The sequence below is a fragment of the Megachile rotundata genome, chromosome 4, assembly GCF_050947335.1.
Source record: "Megachile rotundata isolate GNS110a chromosome 4, iyMegRotu1, whole genome shotgun sequence".
Lineage (NCBI taxonomy): Eukaryota > Metazoa > Arthropoda > Insecta > Hymenoptera > Megachilidae > Megachile > Megachile rotundata.
Window position 1 is genome coordinate 18,824,775 of NC_134986.1, and position 15,032 is coordinate 18,839,806.

Below are 15,032 nucleotides of genomic sequence, written 5' to 3' on the forward strand. Positions count from 1 at the left end.
AACAAAAAATTGCGGGCAATTTTAAAATCCGCTTTTTCGTTTCAATTGGAATCCGTGAAGAAATCTGTGAATCGTCGTAGTTAAGGCGCGTTGACAATGGTATACACGTATTGTACTGCAAAGCGCCGAAGAAAGTGCCATTACGATGAACAAAGAGGGGAAATAAAGTAAATGAAACCTCCGTCACCCCGATAAATAAAAAATAAAACGAGGTAAAAAGCACCGAGAATCTCGCGGGTGTGCGTTTGACGAAGTGCAGTCGGTGCTGTTCGTGGTTTTTTCCCTTAAGTGCTTTATAAACTCAATCGTATTTCGTATCGTCGCGTTTAAACGTCGCTGTAAAGAGAATACATAAGTATAATAAAAGGAGAACAGACACAAACATGTAAGTTGAAGAGTCGAGCTCGCCATGTACCAACGTTTATAGTCCTTGAACAGGGATTACGAGTGAAAAGATCGATGATCATTCCGACGCTTTTGTTTTTCTTACTCGAACTTACCGAACGATCGTTACCTTCTCTTCCTCTCTCTCTCTCCCACCCTCTCTCTTTTTTTCGGTTACATTATTAACCTTATTCGATAACTTTCTATGGTTTTCATTTATCGAGTTAGAGTAAAACGACAGAGAATTATTCCCGCGACGGTGCGTTTTAAACTATGTTATTTTAGTAAGAAAATAAACGTGCGGACAGACTTTCTGCAAATATTTATACATACTTTTTTTATCGGTAAGTAAACGTATACGATTTTTAGTCGTATCAAGTAATGTACGAGAACTGTATATTTTTCATTTTTCCTAAATTAAAACATTAACTACTTGTTTTCCGTTCCTCTGTAAGAACAAAAGCGTTGGAAATGGGAAAAGAATAGCGCGATGCGGGGCAGAGGCGAAATATTCTTAAAAAGCTGTTTTTCTGTGATAATATCCAAAGAATCTAGCCGTCGATCGATAATTTTGTAGCCCCGATACACGTTTGTACCGATGTCGAGAGAAGAGCCGGCAAGGAAACAAAAACGACCGTCGGGGTTAGGACGGACGAATGAATGGTCGTGAAGTATAAAAAAAAAATGACGAGAAGATCGACTGCTGAGAATCGCGTAGAAAAATAAAATAAAAGATGCGGTAGAAGGGAGAGAAGTAATCATTTTTGCGCGCGCAAACGGTGGAGTCGAAATATTCAAACTTACAAGACACTCTTTAGCGTCGTAAAGGCAAAGCATATGACCAAGCTCTTAACGATGATTTAGCGTAAAAAATAAACCACAAAAATCGTAAATATAAATATATACATATATACATATACTAGCTCTAATTAAAGAATGTACGTATAAATCTAAGTATATAAATATATAAAGAAACTACATAAACTCATTTGAACGCTAATTAACGCGGACGCGAGCAAAAACCGGATGAAGCTAAACTTTCAAACAGCGATTCGATAATAATAACGTAGTGATAAACCTTACCGTAACAATGAGGGTGATTAAGCTAATTCTTATCTAGCGGTATACAACAACAACAACAGCAACAGCAAAAACAACAACAAGAACAACAACAGCAGCAACAACCAAAGAAAATGAACAACAAACGGTGAAAGAACAATCTCGTTTTTTAAATAAAACCAAGGCGAGAAAGGGAACGATGATCGCGTTCGATCAGAAAACAGCATATGCGAACAACGACGAGAATTAACATGAAAATGTTTCAAAAAAACTAACAGAGCTTCGAAAGAAATTTGAAGAAAGGTTTTTTAACACTTTGCGGACAAACGTTTGCGCGTTGCTAGTCGAACTGGTTCAATTGCAAGTTTCTTCGATTTACCGCGTTCTTTCTATTTCACGGCAATTATCTACGCGTACAGTTCCGAAGCAGTTTTCGATATCTTCTAATATCTATCTAATCGTTGAAATTAAACACGTTTAACCTAGTTTCCGTGATCGAAACGATTCGCGTTTTTTTCCGCAAGGTGCTAAAACTTCGAAAAAAGAAATAAGCGAACGAACACTATTTTCGAAAGAAGAAACGATTCGATCGAGCGAAAGGAAATGCCTGAGTTCGCGAAGAAAAGGAGAACACGTGTAATTAAATTACAGGTAATACGAAGGAGCACGTTGTCATAGGTGGAAAAAATAGTCAACAAAAATATAACCAAAATGCTTCTCGGCTCGTTCGTAGAAAGTATAAAATGCGAACTCGATGATCAATTTCCATCGGTTCTAGAGACAGCAGAAACTTCGAAGGATCATTTAGTGGTCAGAGACGAATTCCATGTACGATTTCTCATTATAAACTTCATTTATTTGTAATATCGATTAAGCGAGCAAAGGTGTAATACCGACGACGAAACGTGGGCGTTTAATGGAGTAACGCGTAATGGAAAAAATTACTACGATTAAGTTTTTCTACTTATCTATATATATATATATATATATATCTATATATATACATATATATATACATATTTATATATATATGTATACTATAATATGTACACGTATAAGAAAGACGTGTATATGCATTTTATATCTATGTATTTATGTATAAATACATACATATAAATATATATATGTAAGTGGTACGAACGAATAAATGAAAGCGTACATATTTGACACTGAATGCCCTGTCGATAATAAAATAATCACGTAAGAAAATGAGGGGATTAAAAAAATGAACAAAAAAAAAAATAATAGAAAGAAAGTGGGAGAGAGAGGGAGGGAGAGCGAGGGAGAGAGAGAATGCGAGAATGAAATAAAAACAATTCGTCGCTAGAGACCTCTTGGCTCTTCGATGAGCTGGAGCTCCGTAGAGTTTCATACTTTTGCAAATAATCGAAATCGATACACTATTACACCAGATCTCTCTATGTATAAAAAATATACGTATAAATATACTCGAACGATTTAAACGAAAACACGTTATGTCTTGATCCAAGTCTGAGTCTTCTTCGTTTAGTCACGCGTGTGCAGATGGAGCATGGCCGTAAAGGGGATGCATCGTTTGTTACGTCAGGACAAACTATAATTCAGAATATACTTTCGTTTCCTCATTTAAACTTTCCGTTTGTTAGCTCGTGAGATATAATGTAATCCCGCGTTCGGTATTAAAGATCGAAAAACGCCTAATATTTTCGTTGTTCGATTATTTGACCGTTTCGTAGCATCGATCACCGCTGACCAACACGATGGCGGACGCGTTAACCTCTCGATCGGTAGCTACTAAAGATTTCTTCCTTTCGCCGATAGATTTCGTAGACGCTCTGTCGTATAATTTGACGTAACAATAACGAGTGTCTACTCGGACGAATCGGATGTGCGTGGATATCGGTTATTTTAGGTACACGAATTATTTCTGTGCATCGGTTTCGCGCGCCTGGCAAATCTACGGGACAAATTCGTCGTCGAGTCGAGAAGATCGAGTCCATCGAATTTAAAATTGTTTGAGGACCACGATAATTAGCCTCGTCGAAAAGCCCTGAAACCTTTTCGATTTTCAACTCGGAGAAGGTTCGACACTCGCTCCGAAAGGGTTCACTTTCCGCGTTGTTCGTTCGAGAAACCCTCCCTCTATCGAAAATGTAGTTCTGCTCGGCTCGAGGCCGAGTTACGTGCTCGCGACGAAACAATACTATGTACAGAAATAGCGTAAATGTATTTTCGAGAGAACGAAAGCTTTGCAGAACTCGTGAAAGAGATAGGTGAACGATAGCAAAGGGTCAAACAAGAGGAAGAGAAGGATGAAAGTCGCAAATCATTAAATAGTAACAAGAGTTGCCTTAATATTACACGTTCACAAAACTAGAATACGCAAACGAACAAGAAGGTGAAAGAAAAATGGAAGGATACAGAGGATAGTAGGTTGAACAGTCGCGATGCTCGCATTGCGGATCAAAGTGACAGGATACAACAAATATTAGACATATATTCGTAGTAACTGTTTCTTCGAGAGCAATTTACGAGTTGCTTGGGCTGATCGCGACGAACACGCGAGGATGCATGACCGATTACGAAATTGCACCGGTCCTTTATTGAATCTTCCGTGATCGTAAAATAAGAAACTCGCCGTGGACTAAAGGTTTTCAAAATTGTTACATATGTATGAAAGTTCAGTTCCAGTAACGTTTCTAAGTTTCCAAAGAGACTGCTAAACTAATTCGATACGCGGTAGATGCAGCAAGGGAAGTAACAGTAGAAATATCGGTGCCTAGTCGGACGCGTGCTACGTCACGCAAGGTATACTTAGTTCACGGCGAAGTTGAGACGATCGAAGAGTACAAATTAATTCGAGAAATAATTGAAATTTCACGCGATCGTAATCGGTCATTCGTCGTACAACAAATGTATCGTACGCTACTGTTTCGCTAACGATCGACTCCGCGAAAGACGATTTCCACCCCCGTAAGTTTTAATTTCCTTTTCCGTAAGTTTTTTTCGCTCGACGCTTGTTTGTTTGCCAATTTTGCTAATCTCCGTTAATCGATAAATTTGTCATATTAGTCGACATGATTTTTCGAGTTTCATTCGCGGATGTTTAATCGGTAGGCAACGCGCAAGATCGAAACTGGAAAAATCATCGCGACCGAGACGGCTAAGCGGTATTTCACGACGAACGTCTTTCGCGATCGTATCGACTCGGTATTAAGCGCGCGTAAGGGATCGAAAAAAGTGACGTTGAGGGGAAAGAAAAAAGGACATAACGCGAGAGGTAAATCGAAGAACTGGCTGTGTATTATACGTATACAGGATGTCGAAAGAATCGGAGTTTTCATAGCTGAATCTACGCATCGGAGTCAATGATTTACGACAAACTTTGTCGCAAAATTAGATTTTATTTCCGACGTATTTTAAAGAAAGAGTTTACATTTTCACGCGATGAATTATCGAAGCTTTCTTTTTAAATCTAGAGTCACCTGTACGAATAATCGCACGCGTACTTTTTTACCAGCCTGTGTGTAAGACGCGTGTATCGAAAGACGTAATTTCGCGACGAATGACAAGCTAGACGACAGTGTTCAACTCGTTGACTGTAAAATGCTATAACCGCAATTATTCGGAACACGATCGTTATACTTTTCAATTCAAGTTTTTCGCGTGCTAGTTGGCACAATTAATTGAATATCATTACTAAAGTAATAAGCAACGGTCAACCCGTTAAACGAAAGCGAAAGGGGAAGAAAAATAAAAATTGTACGCGCGTATGCGAGAGAAACGAATGGGCGTGTGCGAATGCGTGCGAGTGAAAAGAAAAAATCTGTAGAGGTTTTAAATAGTCGCGCGTACTATTGTTATAAACTTTATGTAAAGAAGGGGAAAACGAAGCGAAGAAGAAAAAACAACCCATTGAAAGCTTTAACTTTGACTAAACTAACTTTAAAAAGGGTATAGCGATATAATACTGTGAGTGCTGCTGCCAGTTGTATGAATGGCGGACGATTGGCGGCCGATTTTACGTGAATTTATTACCGACGATCGACAAATATACATACGTATAGTTTAATCTACCTCGATGTAATTCTTTCGTGTAAACGAGCATCGAAATTCTGTTCTTTCTTTAAGATATCGTTACAATCTCGAGAGGATGTCTCGTCGCGCAATATGCCGCCAATCTTCGCGTTCTTGTAAACTTACTGTATATTACTTATACATACATACATATATATATTATATACATAAACATAGATGTATGCATGCGTGAAAATGCAAAAGGGAAACATTCGTTTTATTCTCAGTGAAAGCCGACCGAGTGCAGATTGTACCTTTATACGTATTTTAAATTTCGCGCGTCCTGTTCGCGTCACGTCGAAGAACGCGATTGGTCGAGAACGATATTCGTTAAACGGGAACTAGATTTCTTTTCCGCGAATCCACTATTATCTACGAAGAAAAAAACGGAGCGAAACACACACGTGTATGTATATGTATTTAAACGAGAAAATTCATGCTACAAGTGTTCTCGCCGTTGAAAAATTCGTTCTCGAGTCAAAAGACGTTTCCAGTTTCGCTTGTTCGTCGTGACGCGAATACCCGAATGTATTATTTCTCTTCTTTAACGAACGCTAAAGCATTCTACACGCACCGACGCCAGTCTATCGGTGAAAAACAGTTTGAACGACTAATAACGAATGAATAAACTCGAATATTCTTTGAATCTACGGAAACGATCGGTTCAGTGTCGAGCGTGAATGCGCGAACGATAGTGCAAAACGAGAAAATGAGTGGGAGAGAAAGAGTACGAATAGCAGGAAAGGTAAACATGCATTATTACTCATGTATTATGCAGTAAATGAGAGAGAAAATACCTACCTTATACATATATATATATATATATATATATAAATATTATATATATATACATAGCTAGTTCAATTTGCAAATTAGTGTGTATCGTCGCTTCGAAATGCCCAGTCATTACTCGCCAGAATCCAAAACCCAACAAACCGATTTCAAGTTCATTCTTTTTTTAAGGAAAAAACCAATAAAATAATATGTTAAAATATTTCAAAATACCTGTGTACCTTATTTTTCATTCGAGGCATTACTCGAGTCGATCGCTTATTGTAACTTGAAATTACCGAGAATGTAGGAAACGCCTAAGGAGATTCTAAGGAGAACTTGATACTCTCGAGGAAATCGTAGGAGAAGTTAGAAAAATCTAGAAGGAAATAATCCAAGGATTTAGGCCTAGAAAAAGTTTAAGGAGACTCGGAGACATTTAACCCCTAACCAGGAGAATTCTGCGCCTGCGTCATGTTATTCATCAGTGCTTGCAGAAAGAGACAACACAGTTAATGCGAAACTTTTAATTACAATCAATTTTATTTTTGGACAGAGTATCAAATTTTTATTTACGATCGATGAAGTTCGTAATCGTTTACGTTAAAAAATAAGCACAGTTAATTCCGTCGGGATTTCTTTGGAACGTATAATTACCTCGGTCGGTAAGTAAGTTTTCTGGTTAAACATCATTTACCTGTAGTCGGCAATAGCACAAACATAAAAAAATACTAGTTTCGAAAAAAAATTAACTGTAAATACCTGGAAGGATATGAAAATAACTGGAGGTATATCGTGCGAATAACGTGAAGCAGTTGTACAAATAGAACCCACATTATTTTTGAGCGTTTTATTAAGTTTACCATGATTTTAATCGATACAATGATTTCTGTGGTATACTGTCGTATACATCGAAACGTGGCTTCAACTTTCTTTCCATTTTCTTTAATCGTACAAAACTTTTCACTGTACACCGCATCCTCAAATAATGAAAGATTCATTAGGAGAAATATATAAATAAAATTTCACGCTTCATAAAACTGCGATATTTTTCTAACCGTCTTCAAGACGTTACATATGGAAGATAGAATTGCTTAATAAAAAAAAACAGCGAATAATTTCACGAATGTGGAGGAAAGTAAGGTGAAATCTCGTCTGATGTGAAACATAAATGCAGTATTAAATCAGCGTCGACTTACGTCTCGAGTAAATTTCATGAATGATCGTCGATTATCTCGAAACGAAACTGGATGATTTGAGGAAAGGATCGAGCGGAGGGGATTTGCGAGGAAATATGAATATATAATATCTTATATCGTGTATCCATAAATGTTAAACGTTATTTCTTATTCTTTTTTCTTCCACCTTATCGACCGTCGTACTCTCGACTCGTTTTCATTTCTTTTATTAAATGTTACGTAGAGCTTTATAAGGGACGCCTAAAGCCGCTCTCACACTGAACCTTAGGCGTTTTTTTTTTGTCGTATACTAGCTGTGCCAAACGCACTTGTACTGGTCGCATGGTTGGCGACAGAATCGGCTGAAGATTGACTTTTGAGACAAAAACGTAACTCTGAAAAAAGTTCTGATTCACTATCCGGAAACAAACGAAACGCGTATCTGTCGCTATAAAATGAAATTTTGATGCTGCTCTCATTTTCAAATACTTCGAAAGTCGCTTTTGAAAAGAATTTACAAAGAGCGTTAAGTTCTCAATGGTCGATCTTCAGCCTACAATTTCACCCGCGACATATTATTTAACAACAGAATATTAACCACCTAATCGTCTTGCAGGATACTCGTATAATTCTCACCTTCGCCTCGCTTTCGTTTATACAATAAATGGATATCTTTTTTTCGTTTTCGCTTCAGTCCCTACGTGCTAAGTAATAAACCGTCGAGCCGCAAAATTCGTCACGAGTAAAAATCGTGGACAATCAAATGGTATTAATAAATCGATAGAAATCACCTAAGATTGACGCTTATCATCGACTCTTGTTCGTTCAGCTTAAAAAACATACGTCCAACAAACGGGCGCGATAATAAATTTCAATAATCCATAAAATATCAATAAATCGCTGTTCGTGTGATCGTTAATGATACAATTGCAATCGCGATAAACCGCAAATATTAATATCAATAATAATAATAATAACAAAGATAGTAATAGCAGTAGCAATAATATTTAGCGACCATAATATTAATTATTATAAAATAAATTCCGTTTTACTAATTAGCGTCGTCGTTTACAATGATGTACTTCTTAGCCGTTACACTTTTTTTGCCTATGTACTATTCTCTTTTTTTATATACTTCTATATGTATAGCTACAATATATCATATTTTCATGTTGAAAAATCGTATACATTAGTGTTGTGTCGCAGGACCATTGCTTCGTTACTGTTCCGTTTTCTGTTCGTTCCATTACTTGTTTATCGTTCTTTTCTTTTCTTCTTTCTTTTTTTTTAATTCTTACTGTCTTTTCGTTTCGATGGGTCACTCTGAGAGGGGAAAAGGGTGTCGATGCATAGAAGCGTTCACGCTTGATTATCGAACAATATCGGATAAAAAGAGAGAAAGAGAAGATCAAGATTGAAAAGAACGTTGTTTCTTTCCTTTTTCGCGAATGAAACAACTGCCTTTCCGTTCAACCTCTCGCCCTACGATGTCATCGCTAACTCCGTGAAATTAAAAAATCGAATCAAAATGTCGAATTAATACGTTCGTTCATTCTTCTCTCGTTATTTCGTTTCTATGCAATGTAACGATTATTAATCGGGATTTGGAAATGAATTATTTCGCGACATACGATCGAACGTAAAATGCTAAACGAAAGTACAGAAATTGTAGATTCCGTGGAATTTCGACGCTTCAGTGCTAGAACTTAAAAATGATATGCTCGCAAAGCGTATAGAATTTTTCAACCGAATAGCAATAAAAAGGTTAATTATCTACTTACTAAGTTGAGATTTGTTCCTACAAACGATAATCGTATACGCGATTATAAGGCAAGAGGTCAATTTGGCGCAATATGGCGGTCGCTCGTCTACGCTCAGTCGATAAATCAGATGTCTTCGACAAACAAATACGATGAAAATGATTCGTGTTTGTTCGTCGATTACCTCGGCGCATCGGCGAAGAACACGTGAACGCTTCTTCGCTATTAGAACGTATTACATAACATTAATAGCTTAATATCGATTTATAAGTTCGTATTACCCGTCGTTTTTAGGGACGAGCCTCGGATCACAGATAGTGAGGTGATCGGATCGCGCGAGAGCATTCAGTTCACGGATACATCGTCATCTTACATTATACATTTAATTGCATTTTCCCTACAACTCCTATTATTCATTCTCGTTTTGCGTTTCCTCGTTTAGCGATTCTTCTAAGTATTTCAAGGCGACAGCTCCTGAAAGCAAACAGTACCGGCCGTGTACGCGAGCGTAACATCACGATGATAGTCGCGCGAGAAAAAACACAATTTCTCTCGTTGATTCTGGACTTTTAGGTCATTCGAAGAAATTAGAGGAGCTAAGTAATTTTCTTTCCCACCGGAAATATCTTTTCTTGACGACTGGTCTCATGCACGCGTACGCTCGAAAACTCGATCGAGACAACGCGATCCTTACGTTTCTCTGTCCGGTTTTCTTTTTGGAAGCAAGTTATCATCGTGATGCTGGTATATACGAGAATGATACAGATATATACGAAAGTACAGAATATAGAGATCTTTATACACATGTATATAACGTATACACAATACATATGTACCTACGTATGTACGTACGACCAACTAAGGGTAGACAGGCGCAATCGTATACCTCGAGTGTCGAATCCAGTCGTATTCCAAAATCAACTGAATATCCAAAAATATTTTTTTCGCTTTTAATATTGACCAAACATTTGTCGACTTAACGCGTTGACTAAAGAGATCACCGATGGCCACAACAATAAATATAATAGAATCGAAATCTCGTTAACGAAATTTTCAGATGTAATAAACTGAAATTATTGTCGATCCACGTGCTTAATAATTACAATTTCGATCAGTTTTATTGTACACGTCCGTTGTTGTAGTCAACGCGTTAAAAATCACTATTTCCACCTTAGTTGAAAAGGCGCGAAACTTCGATTTTTACGTTTCAACGGATATTTTCTTTATTTTAGTAAAATTTTGTACGCGCTTCGTGAAAGGATTCCGTAAGGATTCTGGATTCGACGCTGCGTGTGTGTGTCGGGTAAATGAAATCAACGGAAACAAGAGAAAAAAATGGCGTAAGGAGGAAGGAATTTTAATAAGATCTCGTGCTGAAACGCTTGTTTACAAAATGAAAGAAAAAACGATGGGAAAACGGCTTTCGAGCTTGTTTTTTTTTCTTCTTTCTCAATTCGCTCGTAGGTACAATCATGCATACAATTTTCCAACGTAACACAAAGAATAACGACGAATATCAGGGGAGTTTTTCGCAACGAGGACACCTTGACAAACGTTCGAATATTTCGGTATTTACCGATACGACGATCGTATAATTCGTAATGTTTCTTTCGTTGTAAAAATAATGGTGTCCTCGCGTCAAAAACCGAAACGGAAGAAAAGTTAGCACGCAGAAATACGTTTCGCGAAAACGCAATCGTGGTCGCAGAAAATATCAATTCGAAGCTTAATATTCGGAACTTAAACCATAACCGAACGAAAGGAGACATTCGAGCTTGCATTACACGATACACGGTGCTGGGATTAGATTTAAAAAGGATCGTTTCAAATCGGTAATGCTGCCTACCGATTTAGAAAAATAAAAACTCGTAGCGACAGTCCTTCGTCAAGATATCATAGCAAATAACGTCGTATCGTTAAAAAAAATAGTATCATATACAGTCGCTTACACGCTGTATCTTCGTACACGCTATAAAAGAGTCTTTCCGATTGAAATTAACATACGAAGTTGTCGAATAGCTTCATTTTAGTAGGAACAAATATTCCTATAGAATAATACGTATAAAATAGATATTATTACTTCGAAAACAACTAAAAAGTATCGTTTTTATCGAGTGCACGGAGACTATCACGAGCAATTGTACACGTATACGCGTATTTTGTTCCTTCAAATCCTAACCCAGCATATAAGATTATGCTACGCAAGTAATAAGTGGAGGGATATCGAGATATTAGGGGTCGCTTTTTGCAAAACAAAATCGAGTGTTAAGAACAAAAAAAAATATAGGTTGTGACAAAAAAGATCCGAGAAAAATTCCAGAAAGGAGACGGAATAAAAGTATCTGTACAAGCTAAATTCTATTTACGTGTGCGCGTGGTAAAGTCCAATAGTTTTTGTTTCGTCGTTCACGATACATCGAGGCTGACGCATTAAAATCATCGTGATAGACACATAGAAATATAGAAATATACCGAGATTTTATTTCGGCAGATCATGACGATATCGCAAACTCGTGAACCTTACCACGCGTCGTGTGTGTACGTGTGTGTATATATAGCATACGTAAACTAAAAAACTAATTGATTGTATACGCTCTCACCCTTTCTCTCCTTAGCCAGACGTCAGTACATCGCCGTATATTGTCTTAACAGAAGCGAACCTATGTTCATATAGAAATCCACGATTTGCCCTATCAATTTCTCTTATCGTTTACCATCCTTTCCACTCTCTCGTCCTCTCTCTCCCTCTCTCTCATTCCATTCCTTTCTCTCTTCGACTCTCTGTCTGTTTACTTTTAAATCCTCTGTGTGTAAATACACGTGACGTGGATGTCCGCGCACAGTCACTCGATAAGGCAAGATCAAAGTATCGAGATCGAAGGATGACGCGACCAAAGACGCGAATAAAAAGTACTAGAAATCTTTACAATCACCTTGGGATCGAGTAACGCGATTGATTTTCGCGTCTTTGCTCGATCGTGCTTCCTCCTCGATCAAGAAAAAGAGAAAAACGCTTCGAAATCGGAAATTAACGTTACAATTGTCAACGAACGTTATTCTCCAGGCGCACGTGTGTGTATGTGTGTGTACACGGGTATGTCATCGAACGTGTATGTGTTTCTAAAGTACACTCTCCGCTTAGTTTCTTCTACGAGTGATTTGGTCACTCGCTCGTTCGTTCGCTCTCTTTCTCTCTCTCTTTCTCTCGTTAGATTTCGTTATAATTCTCTATTTCGCTCGTTGCAAACGGTAATTTTAGACGCGCGGTCGTTTCTCATTTTCTCGGTCGGAATCAGAGTCCGCTGAATCGTGGAGCGGCGGAAATTCCGGTACCGCTTCGCGTTGTTGCATCCATCCCGTCGCGCCTGGCCCCCCAGCCAATGCCTTGCCCTGCGTCATTTTGTTTTTTGTTTTGTTTTTGTTCGATCTTTTTTTGTTTTTTATTGTTTTCAATTGTGATTTTAGCCCTCTGTCTTTATCCCCTGCGGGTGGCCACAAAATTGCGTGTCATTGGTCACTAAAGCCTCGCCCACGTTTTTCAAACTGATTTAATATATATTTTTCTTTTCCTTTTTTTTCTTAATAGCACGGATGAAAGACTTTCTTTTTCATGTTTGTAATATTACGAGAGGAAACGATTTTGTATGAAAGCACGGACTATTTGAATCGGCTCTGCTCGTAACAAGACATCGAAAATACTCGTCTGAACTTTAAAAAGAATTTCTTTTCGGAAAAGATACATATTAACCCTTTCACTCGTCAATGTCGGCCTTACTCGTTCCTGAGTACCGACGTCAAATATGGTGTTAATATAATAATAAAAATCGTCCGTGTCGCCAATGAAACTTGCGATTTCTCGACTTACAAATACGTCACTGTCAAGTTACTGTCGTCTCTGCTTCCAAAGTCCTTTTTGTTCGGTAGAATCCTAAATCAAATTTATCGTCCGTAGGTTAATACTTTAATAGGAAGAAAATGATATCGTCGCGAAAGGGTTAACTTTGTATCTAACGTCGTCAGTCTTGTTTCTCTTTTTTATTTTCGCATCGATTCCTGTTACGAGCGCGAAAGGATACTTTTGACTACGTGATGCGATAGATTCTAATCGAGATGATCGGGGCAAAAACAGGGAACAACACAGCGAAACTAGAGAGATCCTTTCATTCTAAGTTTGCCAATGCAAAGAACCGGCGCCTAATACTACTATCTACCGCGAACAATTCAGAATCTCTGGCAAAACGAACTAAATATGAAGTTTCAATCGCTCGATCTCTACCACACTTTCTTTCTCGCTCTTATATTTCTATTCACCCAATAATACCCCAGCCAATCGACCCGCAAAAAACATCGAAAAATAATAATAATAATAAAAAAGAAGATAAGATAACGATAAACGCACACACGTACTACTTTTGTAAAGACCAGTATACACGTATAAACTGAAATAATTGTACATGCAATCATGCACGCCACGAAAACGTCTTTCGAAGAGTTTGATCCATCAACCCAAGTGTACCAAAAAAACGCGTACAAACTTGTCTATGTAATATTGATACGAGTATATTGCACTATCGACGAGTCGATCGATCTCTGCGAAAAACAAAGCAGAAGAGATCGCGACTGCTGGCTCGAGACTCTACGAGTCCGTGTCTCGTTAGTTCCAAGGAGACAGACCTGTGCTTGTTGCAACGGAGATATCCGAACTTTTTCGCTAATTATTCTGATTCATCGACTCCTCGTACGAAGCATCGTTCGTGACACTCTCTCAGACACTCTTCACGCATTCGGATACTCTCTCTTCCTCTGCCTAGGATACGGTGCTGCCTCTATAAATGGCAACATTTCTACCTCTCTAAATGGCAACTTCCTCAGGATTCTTTCACACGCGTTGACTGACACGGTTAAGATCGCTATACTTAAAGGGGTTCAAAATTCATTGTTCTCATTTTGGATGGCTTCGTTCTCCGTTTCGCAATTACTCGTATACAGTCACGTAATGACCACCGTGACAGTCGACGTGTTCAGACGCGAGCACGCAGGTAGCATCAAATTCAAAGGAACGAGTGAAACCCTCTCTAAGTGTCGTGATATGTGGACTCGCTTCGTGCCATTTAACGAGGTACTTGAATAAAATCGAAATATTCAGATGGTAAACCGAGTTACCGAAGTCGGTATATCTCCAAGCGTACCTCGGTAAATGACAAATCGTCTTTAGAGAAGCGGAAAAAACTAGTTCTCGAGAAATTGAGACGCGAACACGAAATTTGGACACTGTCAGCTACCTCTCTAAAGAGCAAAGCGCAAAGTCGACACGTGCCAGTTAGAGAGGTAACACCGTAAACACGTGCCCGCTCGAGTCCGGTACGTCCAAGTCCAAGACGAGTCTACGATTGCGAGCATTAGTGTCCGGCATGGCGCGTCACTGTGAACACAACAGAAAGCACAAAAGGCCGAGATCAGTGTAACACGCCAGTAGCCGTTGATTCTTTTATTTTTTTGTTCTTCTATTGTTTTATCTTTTCTTTCGTATCCGCCAGGTGTTGTGTTCCGTGATTCTCTCGTCTTTTACCTTTCCCTCTCACCCCGTCCGTTCTTATACTTCGTTTTACTTACTCTCCCGCGCAAATGTTCACTCTCATTTTTCAACCCACTATTTTGCGTGAAGTCTGATTCGATGTCTCTCTCACTCTCTGTCTCCTTCTAAGAATTTCGTTTCATCTGCGCCAACAAGAAAAACTGAAGTGAATTCCAACGAGTGGACGACGACGGAAAGGAATCTCGACACCATCCCCTTTGAACCGATCATCTTTGCTCGATGCGTGTT

General features: G+C 38.5%; 1 protein-coding gene across 8 annotated transcripts in view; it reads right to left on the minus strand.

Annotated features, from left to right (window-relative positions):
* The window catches only part of exd (PBX homeobox extradenticle), a 79,848-nt gene that overhangs the window by 30,545 nt on the left and 34,271 nt on the right, over positions 1-15,032 (minus strand). For 3 of the 8 annotated variants that reach the window (XM_012291755.2, XM_012291807.2, XM_003699854.3), the window contains one exon: positions 7,106-12,598. The exons of 1 other annotated variant lie outside the window; for it this stretch is intronic. In XM_012291755.2, the coding sequence (XP_012147145.1) occupies positions 12,464-12,598 (135 nt within the window). In that variant the 3' untranslated portion in view covers positions 7,106-12,463. Of the gene's footprint in view, positions 1-7,105; positions 14,927-15,032 lie in introns of those variants that run through there. 4 more of the 8 variants (XM_012291791.2, XM_076530448.1, XM_012291798.2 and 1 more) reach the window with 4 other exon arrangements.